The sequence below is a fragment of the Tupaia chinensis genome, unplaced genomic scaffold (genome assembly GCF_000334495.1).
Source record: "Tupaia chinensis unplaced genomic scaffold, TupChi_1.0 Scaffold000567_1, whole genome shotgun sequence".
Classification (NCBI taxonomy): Eukaryota; Metazoa; Chordata; class Mammalia; order Scandentia; family Tupaiidae; genus Tupaia; species Tupaia belangeri.
Genome location: NW_006160080.1, coordinates 3,050,040 through 3,065,280, shown reverse-complemented (window position 1 = coordinate 3,065,280; position 15,241 = coordinate 3,050,040). Strand labels below are relative to the sequence as shown.

General features: G+C 41.8%; 1 protein-coding gene across 1 annotated transcript in view; it reads right to left on the bottom strand.

Moving 5' to 3' along the window:
- CDKL5 (cyclin dependent kinase like 5) overlaps positions 1-15,241 on the bottom strand; it is a 143,212-nt gene that overhangs the window by 41,449 nt on the left and 86,522 nt on the right. Inside the window, 3 exon segments of the mRNA XM_027775474.1 lie at positions 1,878-1,958; positions 8,727-8,916; positions 13,163-13,253. Coding sequence (XP_027631275.1) covers positions 1,878-1,958; positions 8,727-8,916; positions 13,163-13,253 — 362 coding nt within the window.

The window sequence follows — 15,241 nt, the reverse complement described above, 5'->3', positions numbered from 1 at the left end:
CCGCATTAATTATTAATTATTAATTTTACAGTTGGTTATATTTTTCCGTCGACACAAACGTGTGCCCAGCATGATTTTTAAGCTGCTGGGTGCACGTGGGTGTCCAGCGTCTTAATCACCACACCACCCACTGGCCCCACTTTCTTTTCTTATTTTCAAAAAATTATTTCTTCCATGAGCAAGAGAGAGATGGCATCCCTAAAATGGTCTTGATGCCACTATCCACCTCCAGCCAGCCCTAGATCATGGGCATGCACATGCCTGGTCTACTCAGGGAGGTCTCTGTATGTGAACCCAGAACCTGCCCGTGTGGGTCAGCCTTGCAAAGCATCACATTTTACTGCTGTGTCACCATCCAGCCTCATGTGCTAGCTTTTAATCAGGCACCACACTGGGCTTGGTAATTATACTACTCGGTAATGATTCAACAAAAGCTTCAATTATTTTTAACTAAAAAAAGAAAGAAAGAAAGAGAAAGGCAGAAAATATGACATTGCATTTAATCCCACTTTTCTACTTGATTCTATTTACATTTTAATAGTTATCAAAAATCAAGGCCCTGATCAGTAAGTATTGACTGGGTCAAAGAGTGTACTGCCAAAATTCAACTGATTGAAATGATAATTTATGCATAATTAAGGTGAAAGAGCTTTGAGGATTCCTTTGTGGGGTAGCATTTCTCAATATGTGTTCAAAAGAACACTAGTGCTTGAGAGTTTTTTTTTTTTAAAAAAAACAGTGTTCAGTATTTAATTAAATTTGGGAAATGTTGAGTAAGACAGAAATGCTTCTTTACTCTAAGACTTCTGAAAGCCTTTATAGGTTAATGAATATTGTGAATCTCTACAAAAGGTTATATGGTATGTGGCCTTTCCCAAAGGCCACGCCCCCACCCCCACCTCCACCCCCACACCTATTTACACTGAATTCCTGGGAACACAGATTAACACAGCTTAAGGCACAGCAAAGTTCTGAGAATGCAGTTCGGCAATTTCCAGCTGTGCTAAGTAGGCCCGTTAAAGGCTCTGTGCACAGTGTAACTGTGCTGATTCTGACAGCTGACTAAATGGGCATACAATAAAATCGATCCATTACCAAGTGTGTTTTGAAGGTCTACTATCAAACGACCCATGCTTGCCTATGCACTGGCTGGCTGCAACAAAAGCTGGAGAACCATGAAAAACAGTTCTTACTTGAGGGGCAGGCTGGCTGGCTGTTAGGGAAGAACAACTTGAATAAAGATATGCGGAGTAGTCCAGAGCAGGAAGACTGCTGAGGGGTGAGGGGACACCCTGAGGGAGAGTCCTCAGGCATCTAGAATAGCAATGACCCTGACACCTCTAAAGAGCCAAAAAGAACCATCTGTCTGGGAGAGAAGAGGCCAAGGGCAAATTAAAAACAGAGATGAGTTAGGCTCCCTGACCAAATCTGTACAGACTATTTGGGGGGGGGGAGCACACATCTATGTCACATTAAAAGAAAGCTGTTTTTTCTTTCAATATGTAAGATTTGTTTTAGAACTTTACTTGAGCAGCTCTTGAATGCTAACAGATGGTCATTATTCTGTCCATTTTAGAAAAGTGATTTAAGGATTACCTGGTCCTATCTAGATGGGCTGTGACAATTCCAGATCATGTTGCAATGTGAAATAAATCATGTGCCTTTTAACATGACACAGCCTCCCACTGTTCACCATTACCCATCTACGAACAAGACACTGAATCCATCAAAGCCAGTTACGGCTACATGTATTGGGTTGTCAGAAAAGTCATGACTTATGTTTTCTGTTTCTCTATGCAAAAATGCATCATGACTTCTCCGACAGGAGAATCTACAAACCAAAGGCATTTTATACACACAATGTCAACTTGTCTTACCTTCATTAGGTCAAGTAAAACACTATTTAAAATTCCAAGGTATCTTCTTTCCAGTGACTGAGGATGGTTAACAGCTGGAAACTGGAAGAACGACAAGAACAACAGGACAAGAACGTCAGTGCCCAGTGCGGGGAAGGGAATGGGTGAGCCTGTGCCTGAGTGCTGCAGGGAGACGGTGGGCAGAAGACTTGCCCTAGTGCCAATTTGAGTCCGATCCGTATGTGCGTACATTACTGTTGTCTATGCATTTTAGGTATTGATGAACAGGACTGAGTTTTAAGTCATAGGCAAAGTCCTAGTGAAAGATGATACTTCATGGGACTAGCAGTTAGCATAATGGCTATGTCGCAGAATTCTCATGTAGTCGACCGCAGCTCGAGTCCTGGACCCGGTGGCTTAAACTCACGCCAGGTGCGTGTGCGTGCGTGCCCAAGATCCAGAGAGGAGAATAGAGGAGAAGGGATTGCGGTGTGGCCATTCCCCCTGGGGGGTGATTTCTCGCTTTCTGTCTCTCTGTCTCTCTCTGTCTTTCTGATGAGCACATGCGCCCTATAGCAAAAACCTCTCAAAAAAAAAAAAAAAAGATGATACTTCAGTCTATGCAGACAATACTGAGGCATGTAAAAGAAAGTAAAATATAAGAATTGGAAAGTCTGTTTATACGGCATACTGGGTAAATCTGCAATGCAGTTGTGATACAATGGACACAGAATTTGCTTGTACTGACGATCTGTAATTACTGACAGTAACAGGGGGGCTAGCAGAAGGGATATAAGACATCACATAGAATTCGTATACCTGTTCCACAAGAACATATCATTTATTTCTGAAAGTAGAGAAATATAAAAAGAGAAAAAGGCAGTAAGAGGCCAGCACTTGAAAGGTCACGAAAGTAAAAAAACAGTGACTCCAGACAAATGTCCTGTTGTGCTTTTTACTGGATTGTCAGACAAGTCATGACAGTTCTGCATAGAAAAATATGTCACCATATTTCAAACAACCCAATATATACTCCTAGCAACCTGTTTTCCACACCCTTCCTTTTGTTAGAATAAGACAAACATAGGCTCTTAGATTAACAAATACATTTTAAAATAAAGAGAGAGAAAGGGCTCAAGTTTATTTCGATGTTCTGTCCTTTCCTCTGCCAGCTCACATTCTGCAGTGTCTCAGGGAATATTAAAGCACTGGCTGATCTGACTGGTGGAGGCCGATGCCAGGTACCCCCACCAAATGGGAAGGCTACTTTGCTTTCAAGGTGTATTCCCTTCATACCAACATGAGAGCATTTCCAAGCACTGGAATCCCTAAACATCCAGAATAAATGGATGGGAAGACCGACGATGTAGTCAAACTACAAACGAGGTATTTAAGGGATGGTGATGATGACATCCCACCCTGTACTTAGTACAGCAAGAGACAGAATCTGGTCTGACCTAAACCTTGCTCCTTTGGAATCTACTATCCGGTTGGGAAAGCAATTAGTGCTAAACTTGGGCAGTAGTAGATTTTAAATCAAGTTCAGTAAAAGAAGAGACATGGGGGGTTTGCAGCTGTAGAAGAAAGAAGCTGTAAGTATTTTCTGAACTGGAGGTCAGCCACTGTTGGCGCAGGGGCCATGCAAGTGCCCTGATGGCTGGAAGCCACACGGATGACCATGGGTTCAGATCCCAGGGTTGGGTTGAAAACATGCTGCATACACACCCAGGGGTGCCCGGGATCCTGAGGAGATGGAAGACTGGGGGGAGGGGATCACAGCACAACAAGACCCTGCCAAGGGTGTTTCTCTCTTGCACGAATGCACTCTCTACCGTATCTATATGTTTGAACTGGATTTTCAAGGAAAAACGTAAGGGCAGAGAAAGGACAGCACCCCCCCCAGACAGCAGAAGTAGAAGAAATAACATGAACTGAACACAGATGCACAGGCAACAGCCTAATACTGATTTCTAAGAGAATTGATACTGGGCAAGGAATGTTAAGTATTATTACTTTAGAGACTTGGAAGGTAATGATGAGATAATTCAAATTGGGTCAAAGCAAGTTATATAATTAAAAAGCAATACAGGGACCAGCAGTTAGTATAATGTTGTTGAACTCCCGTGTAGCCATCCGTGGTTCGAGTCCCAGACCCGGTGGCTTAAACTCACGCAGGGCGCGTGTGCGTGTGTGCCCAAGATCCCGAGGAGAATGGAGGAGAAGGGATTGCAGCGTGGCCATCCTTCCTGTGGGGTGATTTCTCACTTTCTATCTCTCTGTCTCTCTCTTTCTGGCGAGCGCACGTGCCCTATAGCAAAAACCTCTCAGAAAAAAAAGAAAAAAGAGAAAAAAGCAATAGAAAGAATGTTTGTGCTTAAGCCTGTGATCCAAACCACATTCTTCGTAAACCTAAGGTACCTCTCCTAAGGGAGGTAAAGAGGTTCCTTTTGATATTGTTGGAGCATTAGTATTAGCCCCAAAAGAGACATCTATCACGCTGAGGTGAAAGACCCTATTCCATTACATTTTGATGAACATTTTGCTTATGAGATCGATCTTATGCTACCAGACACCCTCTCCTTTACTATTTCCAGGAGTGACATTTCATTGGTATATGAAAAATGGAATTGAAGTACAAGTATATTTTGGTGCAAAGAAGAATTCAAATCTATACATAGTTTTTATAAAATATGCAGTTTCCATGAGCTTTTCAAAGATGCCTCATATACTACATTTTCTTATAAATCGTATTATTTTCTAATTATTTCATGGATGATAGAAAGTCTTAATTTTTTTCAACTCACTTGTAATTTTTCTTTTAACTTTTGCTAGAGGGCATGTGCACTCACCAGAGAGACAGTGAGTGAGAAAGGGAAAGCGAGAAAGCACCACCCATGAGAAACGGCCACACAGCAATCCCTTCTCCATTTCTTCCTTCTTTCGGGATTTTGGACACACCTGCACATAGGCGCAGTGTGTTTTTCCAGCCACCAGGTCCAGGACTCAAACTGCGCAGTCAGCCATGGGGAATCTAGCAGCCTTAATGGCACAGGCTGGCCCTAGCTTGTAACGCATCGAGACCAGGTACTATATCATATCTGTCTATATTCTCTTCAGAGAATCCGGCACAAAGCCAAGAACAAGTCAGCCCGTAGGCGAAGCTTAATGTTCCAGCAGTTAGTATAAAAATTCGGAGGTCAGATATTCACTCAATGAACATATTCAACCTCGTAGGCATTATATTCTAGGCATGCTGCTAACATAATGTGAACGTAAAGGTTTGTTTCCTCCAGGACTTCATTAGCTCAGTGAGAACACACATTTGCAAAGAGCTACTTCAAAGAGAATGCAATGAGTACTAGGAAAGAAATACGACCTGTAGACTGCTACAGGAGCTCAGAAGGAGGAGTCGCCCTTTTGCCTGGAATAGTCTAGAAGGGCTTTATTTGGTGGCCTGAGTCAAGAGGAGGAAGGGACCAGAGGGGAAGGAGGAAAAGGAAATGGTGTGAATGTTGGGAGCATTACAGAAACGGAAATGCAGGCTAAGAAGCAAATGCCAAGGGAAAGGTGAGAGGTTGAGAGTGACTGAAGACCACGGGGTGGGAGGTGGGAAAGGTCTGCAGGCTAAGAGCGAGGAGTTTTTAATGTTACCCTAAGGAGCATAACATTTACTGGCAATCCTGTGGAGGGCTTTAAACAGAAGGAGGACAGGGTTAAACGTGTGGCTGAGAACTGTGAAAAGACTGAAGAGAGGAAGTTGGAGCGATGGCCTGGGAATAGCTGGGAACAGTCCGGGCAGAGATGACAAGGCTGAAAGCAGCATTGGAGACAGAGAGCAGGGAAATCCTACGGAGCATGAGTGCTGATGGCTCAGATGCTTCCATCAGCAACTAAGGTACAGAGTGAGTGCTGCTGGAGGTGCCAGGGTCTCTGTTAAATGCTTGGACATACAGCCGTAAAACATGACTTCGCCCTTGGGGAACTGGTGTCTAGTGGAGGAGAATTAACTAATAATTAACAAGTAAAGAAACAGAGAAAGACTTCCGTATCGTGCAAAGTGCTATGATAGAATAAAGGAAAGTGCTAAGGAGACAGACGAGGAAGGAGGTGGGGGAGGTTCATTGGAAAGGGGGGCATTCTTTGATATGGGATGGACAGAGTTAAAGGAGGCCATGGAAGGGAAGCACCTAGCGCTGGGTCCTTGGAATGTTTATGGAAGTCAAAGAGTAAGAAAGGCCAAGTGTGCTGGAAATTTGGAGAGGGAGGGGTGGGGAATGCATGAGGCATGACGTGAGGTCAGGGAGCCAGAAGGGCCCTATCAGGGAAGGGCTCACAGGCTATGACAAGGAGTGTGCATTGATTCTCAGTGAAACAGGAATTCATTAATTATGGTTCACTTTACTTCCGAATATAATAGATGGGATAGTCCTTTCTGCTAGACTGAAGGCAAGTCCTATTTATCGTCATGTTTTCAGCATCTACTGTGACAAATGTTTGATAACTACCGAACCAACCTGCTGTTGCACCCTCAGCAATGGTCACGATTGGGCTCATTTTTGGCTTACAAAAGCAAAAGTACCAAGGGAAAAGAAAAACTTGCCTGTGGTAATTCAGACAGCTTTGGAAGAGAGAGAGAAAGCAGGAAGGAGAAGAAAGAGTGACTGTGAAAGCAACCGACAGTGTAGCCTCTGTTCTTTCCTTCCGCCCACATTCACTGAGCCTAGCAGGAGCTGGGGCCTTGCTGGGCACCCAGGTGTGAGCAGTGGCTCTCCGAAAGGAAATGAGCTGAGGTCTGGGGAAGCAAAGAAAAAAAAAACAACCCAGGGCTTTGCCAGCAGCAAGATAACACCGTTTGGGAATTACACATGTAAGAGACAGAAAGGAAGAGGTGGGGAGATGAAGTTCGGGGGAGACTTGATGTCGCACTGTCAACAGACAAGAAACATCTGTTGGGGTTTAGAACCTCTGAATCTTGGGAATGCAAGTATTCATGACCTTCCCGGAGTCACCACCAATGCGTTTGCTCAAATAAGCAGAAGCAGTTCATACATTTTATATCTTTGGGGAAATGCTTAGTACTCTGGATAAAGAAACATTCTAAGGTGAATATAATAATGTACATGCTGAAACAGATTTTGAAAATTTAGAACTTACAAATTAGGGGAAAAAAATCACTATCAGCTCCCACTTTCAAATTCTGACTATTTTTAAAACTTCACAAATACTATTTAAGACTCAGAAATAAAATATGATGGTGGGGATTATAAACATCGTCATGGGAAAGGGAATGGCACTCAAAGGCTAGCTTAACATTCCATTGTATGATGAACAATGATAGAAATACTGCAGTGTTGATTCCATTCTGGGTTTTAGCAAAACCTCTTACCCGGAGCCCGTGGAAACGAGGATTACTGTAGAAGAGCTTCATCTGTTCAGACGGAAGTGGGCCTAGCACCTTCTGAATAGTAAAAAGTTGGTCAATTTCGCTTTCTCCAGGAAATAAAGGCTGTCCATCGCTAAGCTCCCCAAGAATGCAGCCTACTGACCACATGTCTACGGACTTTCCATAGGGAGCGCTGAAAGGCAAAAAGAGAGATCATTTTGGCAACTGAACAAATATAATCTTGTAACAATTTCCAATTTATTTTTTTACCAATTCATGACTTAAAGCCTATTTACATATGTAAGGAATTGAAAAGTGCCATGTGGAAAAAAGTGAGGCTGGGAAAAAATGAATTATGGATTCCAAATAAAAATGCAGAATACAAGTGAATAAGCCTAAAATAATAAAGCCATCATTTTAGTAACTATTTAGTTAGGATACACTGGTTTGAATATATTCACATGTGAGTATATATTGAACGCGGACAGCTTAATAAGCCCCAATATGGTGTACATGTCTGATGAGACATTGCTTCCTGGAGGAATGAAATGCTTCCAAGAAATATATTTACTGGGGTCAGCAGGTGGCATGGTGGTTAAGGGTGTGCTGAACCACATGCTATTTGCACCCTCAGCAATGGTCACGATTGGGCTCATTTTTGGCTTACAAAAGCAAAAGTACCAAGGGAAAAGAAAAACTTGCCTGTGGTAATTCAGACAGCTTTGGAAGAGAGAGAGAAAGCAGGAAGGAGAAGAAAGAGTGACTGTGAAAGCAACCGACAGTGTAGCCTCTGTTCTTTCCTTCCGCCCACATTCACTGAGCCTAGCAGGAGCTGGGGCCTTGCTGGGCACCCAGGTGTGAGCAGTGGCTCTCCGAAAGGAAATGAGCTGAGGTCTGGGGAAGCAAAGAAAAAAAAAACAACCCAGGGCTTTGCCAGCAGCAAGATAACACCGTTTGGGAATTACACATGTAAGAGACAGAAAGGAAGAGGTGGGGAGATGAAGTTCGGGGGAGACTTGATGTCGCACTGTCAACAGACAAGAAACATCTGTTGGGGTTAGAACCTCTGAATCTTTGGAATGCAAGTATTCATGACCTTCCCGGAGTCACCACCAATGCGTTTGCTCAAATAAGCAGAAGCAGTTCATACATTTTATATCTTTGGGGAAATGCTTAGTACTCTGGATAAAGAAACATTCTAAGGTGAATATAATAATGTACATGCTGAAACAGATTTTGAAAATTTAGAACTTACAAATTAGGGGAAAAAAATCACTATCAGCTCCCACTTTCAAATTCTGACTATTTTTAAAACTTCACAAATACTATTTAAGACTCAGAAATAAAATATGATGGTGGGGATTATAAACATCGTCATGGGAAAGGGAATGGCACTCAAAGGCTAGCTTAACATTCCATTGTATGATGAACAATGATAGAAATACTGCAGTGTTGATTCCATTCTGGGTTTTAGCAAAACCTCTTACCCGGAGCCCGTGGAAACGAGGATTACTGTAGAAGAGCTTCATCTGTTCAGACGGAAGTGGGCCTAGCACCTTCTGAATAGTAAAAAGTTGGTCAATTTCGCTTTCTCCAGGAAATAAAGGCTGTCCATCGCTAAGCTCCCCAAGAATGCAGCCTACTGACCACATGTCTACGGACTTTCCATAGGGAGCGCTGAAAGGCAAAAAGAGAGATCATTTTGGCAACTGAACAAATATAATCTTGTAACAATTTCCAATTTATTTTTTTACCAATTCATGACTTAAAGCCTATTTACATATGTAAGGAACAGAAAAGTGCCATGTGGAAAAAAGTGAGGCTGGGAAAAAATGAATTATGGATTCCAAATAAAAATGCAGAATACAAGTGAATAAGCCTAAAATAATAAAGCCATCATTTTAGTAACTATTTAGTTAGGATACACTGGTTTGAATATATTCACATGTGAGTATATATTGAACGCGGACAGCTTAATAAGCCCCAATATGGTGTACATGTCTGATGAGACATTGCTTCCTGGAGGAATGAAATGCTTCCAAGAAATATATTTACTGGGGTCAGCAGGTGGCATGGTGGTTAAGGGTGCTGCACACCCACATGGCTGACCATGGTTCAAGTTCCGGACCTGGCAGCTTGCTTTCTCACTTCCTCTTACTCTCTCTGTTCCTCTCTGGTCAAATTAAAATAAATAAAATTAAATTAAATAATGATTTAAAAAAAGAAATGTATTTACTAAGTCATTTCTTTTTTTTTAACCTTTCCAACTGCAGAAAAGTTACATCTCACTAAGTTTTTTGTTTAGCTTATTAAAATGTGTCTTATCAAACAATGAATATTATTTAACCTCTGAATAGTTAGAATACAATTTCTAAGATAAGGTTGTTCTAAGCACTATTTTATTACTTATTAGAATATATCTGGACCCAGTGTATATAAGACTTTATGATAGCTATTTCATTCAAAATGGTTTTTTTTTTCAGTTTACTTAAGGATTTAGAGCTTTCTTCTATAGTCTGAGTTTACCAAAGGGCTTTCAGACTGTTGCTGTTATTAACAACTGGATGCTGTACATGAAAATCTGGATATTGCCCAGATAGCTTTATATCTATACCAGTATCGACTGCCTTAAATTAAATTATTTATGGCAGATTAGGAAAAAATCTTTTTAAGTTTTATTGCTTTTTAAAATTTTCAAATATAAATAATCCGTGCTTTAAGCAGGAAAAGCCAAACTAGAGTATTTGAAAAAGAAGATGGAATATAATCTAAAATGCCATAATGATATAAGAGTAATACAAAACTCTTAATCTAAAGCACTGTTCATACTATACGAAACATGTTTCTAGGCTACTAAATCATTGCAACAAGAAGTCGGTATTTCATTTGTCTCAGTTTTTCCCCCAAACCTTAAAACCTTATAAAGAAATGACATTTAGATTTTCCTGGCAGCTTGTTAGGGGAGGGAGGGATACTGGTCTTTCCTTCATCTCTGACTGAGAGAGAGAAAACCTGCTCCATAGTGCTATATGGAGAAACCTATGGAAAATTTCCACATACCCACTACAAGCTATTTTAATTCCGTCATCTGATTTGAATAATTTATACAGCTAGAACTATTTTGAATGCTAAGGACAGCTTTGAGAATGTAGAAAAGTCTAAATTCTTAATGTATAACCAAATATTAACAGATTTAAAGAGGAATTTTTATACAAATACGATGATTCTTCAACTAACACTTGACCACCACTTAATCAGCAATATTCCATTCAGCTCCAAACAGGTGCACTATCCCCATCTCCCTCTGACAGCTATCACACATCTCTAAACCAAATGTCCGTTTTCCTGTCGTATCTGAAGGTTCACAGTAAGGCCATTCTCAGAATGAACTCCTTGGGCACACCCTTCCCCACCCCCTCAATTTGCCAGAGGGTACAGAGGGTACATGTGCTTGCCAGAAAGAAACAGAGAGAGAGGGAGAATGCATCCCCCCCCCCGAATGGTCTCCCTACAACCCTTTCTCCTCCATTCGTCCCTCCTTTCAGGATTTTGGGCACACACAAAAGCTCAGCATGTTTCTCAAGCCACCAGGTCTAGGACTCAAACTGCAAAGCTGGCCATATGGCATCCTGCCTCCCAAACCATCATGCCACCAGCTGGCATCCTTGGGGCAACCTTAAAAGACAAAACCACAGTATAGCCAGTCCTTCCACCATACTGGAGGCCTGGGATGATGGTTCTATGAATGAACTACTTCATACTAATTTCTTCACCGGTAAATAGTGGCCGGAAAATTCATCCTCAAAAGAAAATGGCTGATGTATTCCAGTAAGTCCAGAAAGGTACACAGAAGAAAAAATACAGAGTGACATGAATAAAATCAACCTTAAACCCAAGATGAAAAATGAGCACAGAAATTCTAACTCTGTCCATACAGGCAAAAAAGCTAATACAGTGATTAACCATCATTTTTCTTCTCAACATAAAACAAGCTTTTGATTAAGAAAAAAAGTAAACCTTTGATAACTGATGACAGTAATTTTTATAGGCTCTAGGTCATCACTGAATCAAGAATTCCCACCAGATGACCGGTAGACACTGGGGAATGAAGAAACCCTCATCAGTAGCTTGCGCACACAGACACCATGCTCCTCAGGAGAATTCCGCGAACTTACGTTGCCATTGTATAAAAGTATTTAAAAAAAATTACGTTCTCATGTTCCCCAGATACACATATGGCACACTATAAAAGAGATAAAACCTACAATTTGTACACTTGTCATCATCACCACTATTTCTAATCTTATTTGTCTAGTGTGCCTTTCTTCTCCATTCTTCAGTGGTCATGAAAAAGGAAGCACAGTCTAGAGAAGGAAAAAAAAAAACTAGGCAGAAAATTCTTAAGAAAACTGTAGGGGCCAGCAGGTGGCATAGTTGTTAAGGATCTGTACACCCACCCACATGGTCGACTGTGGTCCGTATCCTGGACCTGGTGGCTTGAAACTCAAGCCGCGTGTGTGTGCCTGTGTGTCCAAATCCCCAGGAGGAAAATGGAAGAGAAGAGATTGTGACATGGCCATTCCCCTGGGGGAGGGGGGGGTGATTTCTCACTTTCTGTCCCTGTTTCTCACATGCCCTATAACAAAAATTTCTCATAAAAAAAAAAAAACTATGTGCTGGAGATAAAGCTCCATCCTAGGCTCTAAAAGTAAAAATGTATGAAAAAGAAGAGAAGACCCTTCTCATAAGACTTTGTGCTGATATTAACAGATGAATGAAATAGCACTGGAAGTAGAAGGATGAGTAGTGAGTAGCGGTGTAGGTGTTGCTGAGAAAAGGCGTGAGTGCCCTACTAGGTTGTCAGGAAAGTCATGATGTATTTTTCTATCCACAAATGCATCATGACTTTCCTCATGACTTCTGTCATGACAACCCAATAGCTTGAACAGTCATTCATCATCAAACAGGACTTACATTTTTCAGGAGAAAAATGCAACAGGCTCAATATCTACCCCATGTGTCCAGCAAAGTGGCTGGACATGAGACATATTTGATAAGTGTTTATTGAATGAATGGATCAGTCAATCAATCAAATAACAGATAAGCCAGAATGTCAAACTCTGGGACATTCACCTTTTTAAATTTTTTTTCAGACATTCACTTTAAAAAAAAGTTTTAACTTTATTTTTAATTTGATCAGAGATGGACAGAGTGAGAGTGAGAGAGGGAAAGTAAAAAAGCCAGCTGCCAGGTACAGGACTAAAACCATGGTCAGCCTTGTGGGAATTCAGTGCCGTTAACCACCATGCCACCTGCCAGACCCCAGACATTCACATTCTTAATGCAGAAAAGAGTGCATAATTCCTTCCATTTCTGTACATATGGCACTTCGTAATGTGGCCTGCCTCTTCTCCCATCAAATGGTGGGATTTATTTCTGTATGCCATGAATCAGGGCTTGGCCATGTAACATGCTTCAGCCAATGAAGCAAAAACCATGCAAACAGAGGCTTGAAAAGAAGCCTTGACTTGGGGCTTACTCTCTTGCTACATGGAATTCTCCCTCTATCTCACAAGAAAACTCAGACTAGCCTGCTGAAGGAGGAGACCCCCTGGAGGAGAGATGATCTGCTCCAGCTGAGGCCCCTAAACCAGCCCCCAGATGACCACCTGCCAGCTGAATGTAGCTACATGGGCCAAGAGGTCAGCAGAACTCCAATTATTGAGTCTTCTAACACTAAGAATCAAAGGCAAATAAAATGGTGCTTCTTTCATACCGTTAAGTTTTTAGGTAGTTCTACAATACAATATATAACCTCTATGGTTAATTAACTGAAGTTTTTATCTTCCACAGATAATCCCAAAGCCAATGGTATAGAATCAGTCAATGTGTGAGTGTCATTCTATTTTGGGATGATACTCACCCAAGTAAGAGTTCTGGGGACCTATACCATCTGGTGGCCACATACTCTGTATAATTAGCATTATTGCCCTCTGAAAGATTCCGTGCAAAACCTAAAAGACAAAAAAGACCAAACCTGTAGCTTTGAAAAAGAAATAATAAGTTCATGTTAGCAAATTAATTCAGTGCTAGTAATACTTTAAAAGAGTATCCAAAGACTATCGTAACTGGTATTGAATGGGCTGTTTGTTAATAGTGTCCTAGTTATTTTTAAAAGTTAGTTGAACACTGACAAGTCACAATTAAAATATACAATGTATTTACTACCAGCTCAGTCTCTCTCATATGCCAAAGTCAGTCACATTTCTGAGGTCATCCATGCTTCTGTAAGCATTCAGAGCACACTTTTAAATCAGCTCTCCCCATAAACATAAAACTTACAAACAAAATGAAGTCCCAGAAGAGCCAGTCAATGCTAAGCTAGCATACCTTGGACAGTTAGAAATTCTGCTTCATGGGACTTACGAGGTATTAGTACATGCAGCTGAGCAGGTGTGGTCAGTATGTAAACAATGCACAGCTGGTTGGGACCAGCAGTTAGCGTAATGGCTATGTCGCTGGACTTCCATGTAGTCAACCACGGTTCGAGTCCTGGACCCAGTGACTTAAACTCATGCTGGGTGCATGTGTGTGCGTGCGTGCTCAAGATCCCAAGAGGAGAATGGAGGAGAAGGGATTGTGGCGTGGCCATCCCCCCTGGGGGGTGATTTCTTGCTCTCTGTCTGTCTCTCTCTCTTTCTGGCGAGCACACGTGCCCTATAGCAAAAACCTCTCAAAAAAAAAAAAAACAGCAAAAATAACCTCACAAAATAAACAAACAAAAACAATGCACAGTTGACAGTGACAGCGAGCTAGCAGGCCCAAATTACTGTCATCTCCTAATGGCTGAGAAGCATAGTAAGCGTATCTTAATTACCTTACTACCCACCCCAACCCTTTCCAAAGGTTTCTGAGGTGACTGTATAGCTACCAAGGAAGGCATCAGGATAGGTGAACTGCTCACTGAACTCATCAAATACAGTATAGGGTCAATGTGAATTACAGAACTGCAACATTAAAATGTGGGCTAAAAATGAAGGTATACGTATGTTAGGTTTTGTTTTTTGAAGGAAAGATTTTTGCTATAGGGTGCATGCGCTCACTGGAGACACAGCCAGAGACTGAGAGAAAGTGAGAAATCATCCCTCTCCACCAGGAGATGGCTATACTACAAACCCTTCTCCTCCATTCTCATCTCAGGACTTTGGCCACACATGCACATGTGCCTGGAATGAGTTTCAAGCCCCTGGGTCTGGAACTCGAACCAGAGTCGGCCATGTGGGAGTCCAGCGCCTTAACCACTACACCACCTATTGGCCTTAGAATATGTCAGTTTAAAAAGTGGAAAATAGTGTTCCTTAAAATCAAATAGTAAAAAAATAAACACAATCACAGGAGAAAGCAAAACCCCTAACTTCAGTTAATTAATACTTCTTGGTAAGACACACTTTGGAGAAGTATTTGTATTTTTTTTTTTGGAGAGGTTTTTGCTATAGGGCGCGTGCGCTTGCAAGACAGACAGAGAGAGACAGAGAGATAGAAAGCGAGAAATCACCCCCCAGAGGGGATGGCCATGCCGCAATCCCTTCTCCTCCATTCTCCTCTCGGGATCATGGGCACACACGCACACGTGCCCGGCGTGAGTTTAAGCCACCGGGTCTGGGACGCAAACCGTGGTCAACTACGTAGGAGTCCAGCGACATAGCCATTACGCTAACTGCTGGTCCCGAGAAGTATTTGTATTTTTGAATGGGGTTCCTCACAAGGGACAAAGGAGCTGAATGCTCTGGGTGGGAAAGAGATGAGGAAGTCCTTTTAGGGGACTCTCAGGACACAGAATACCACTTGGGCTGTAGGCCAGAACAACTTCTTGACAATCTAAAACTCTCTCTCTTTTTTTTTTTTGGAGAGTTTTTTTTTTTTGCTATAGGGGGTGTGTGCTCGCAGAGTCAGAGACAAAGAGATTGAAAGTGAGAAATCACCCCTGAAGGGCGATGGTCAT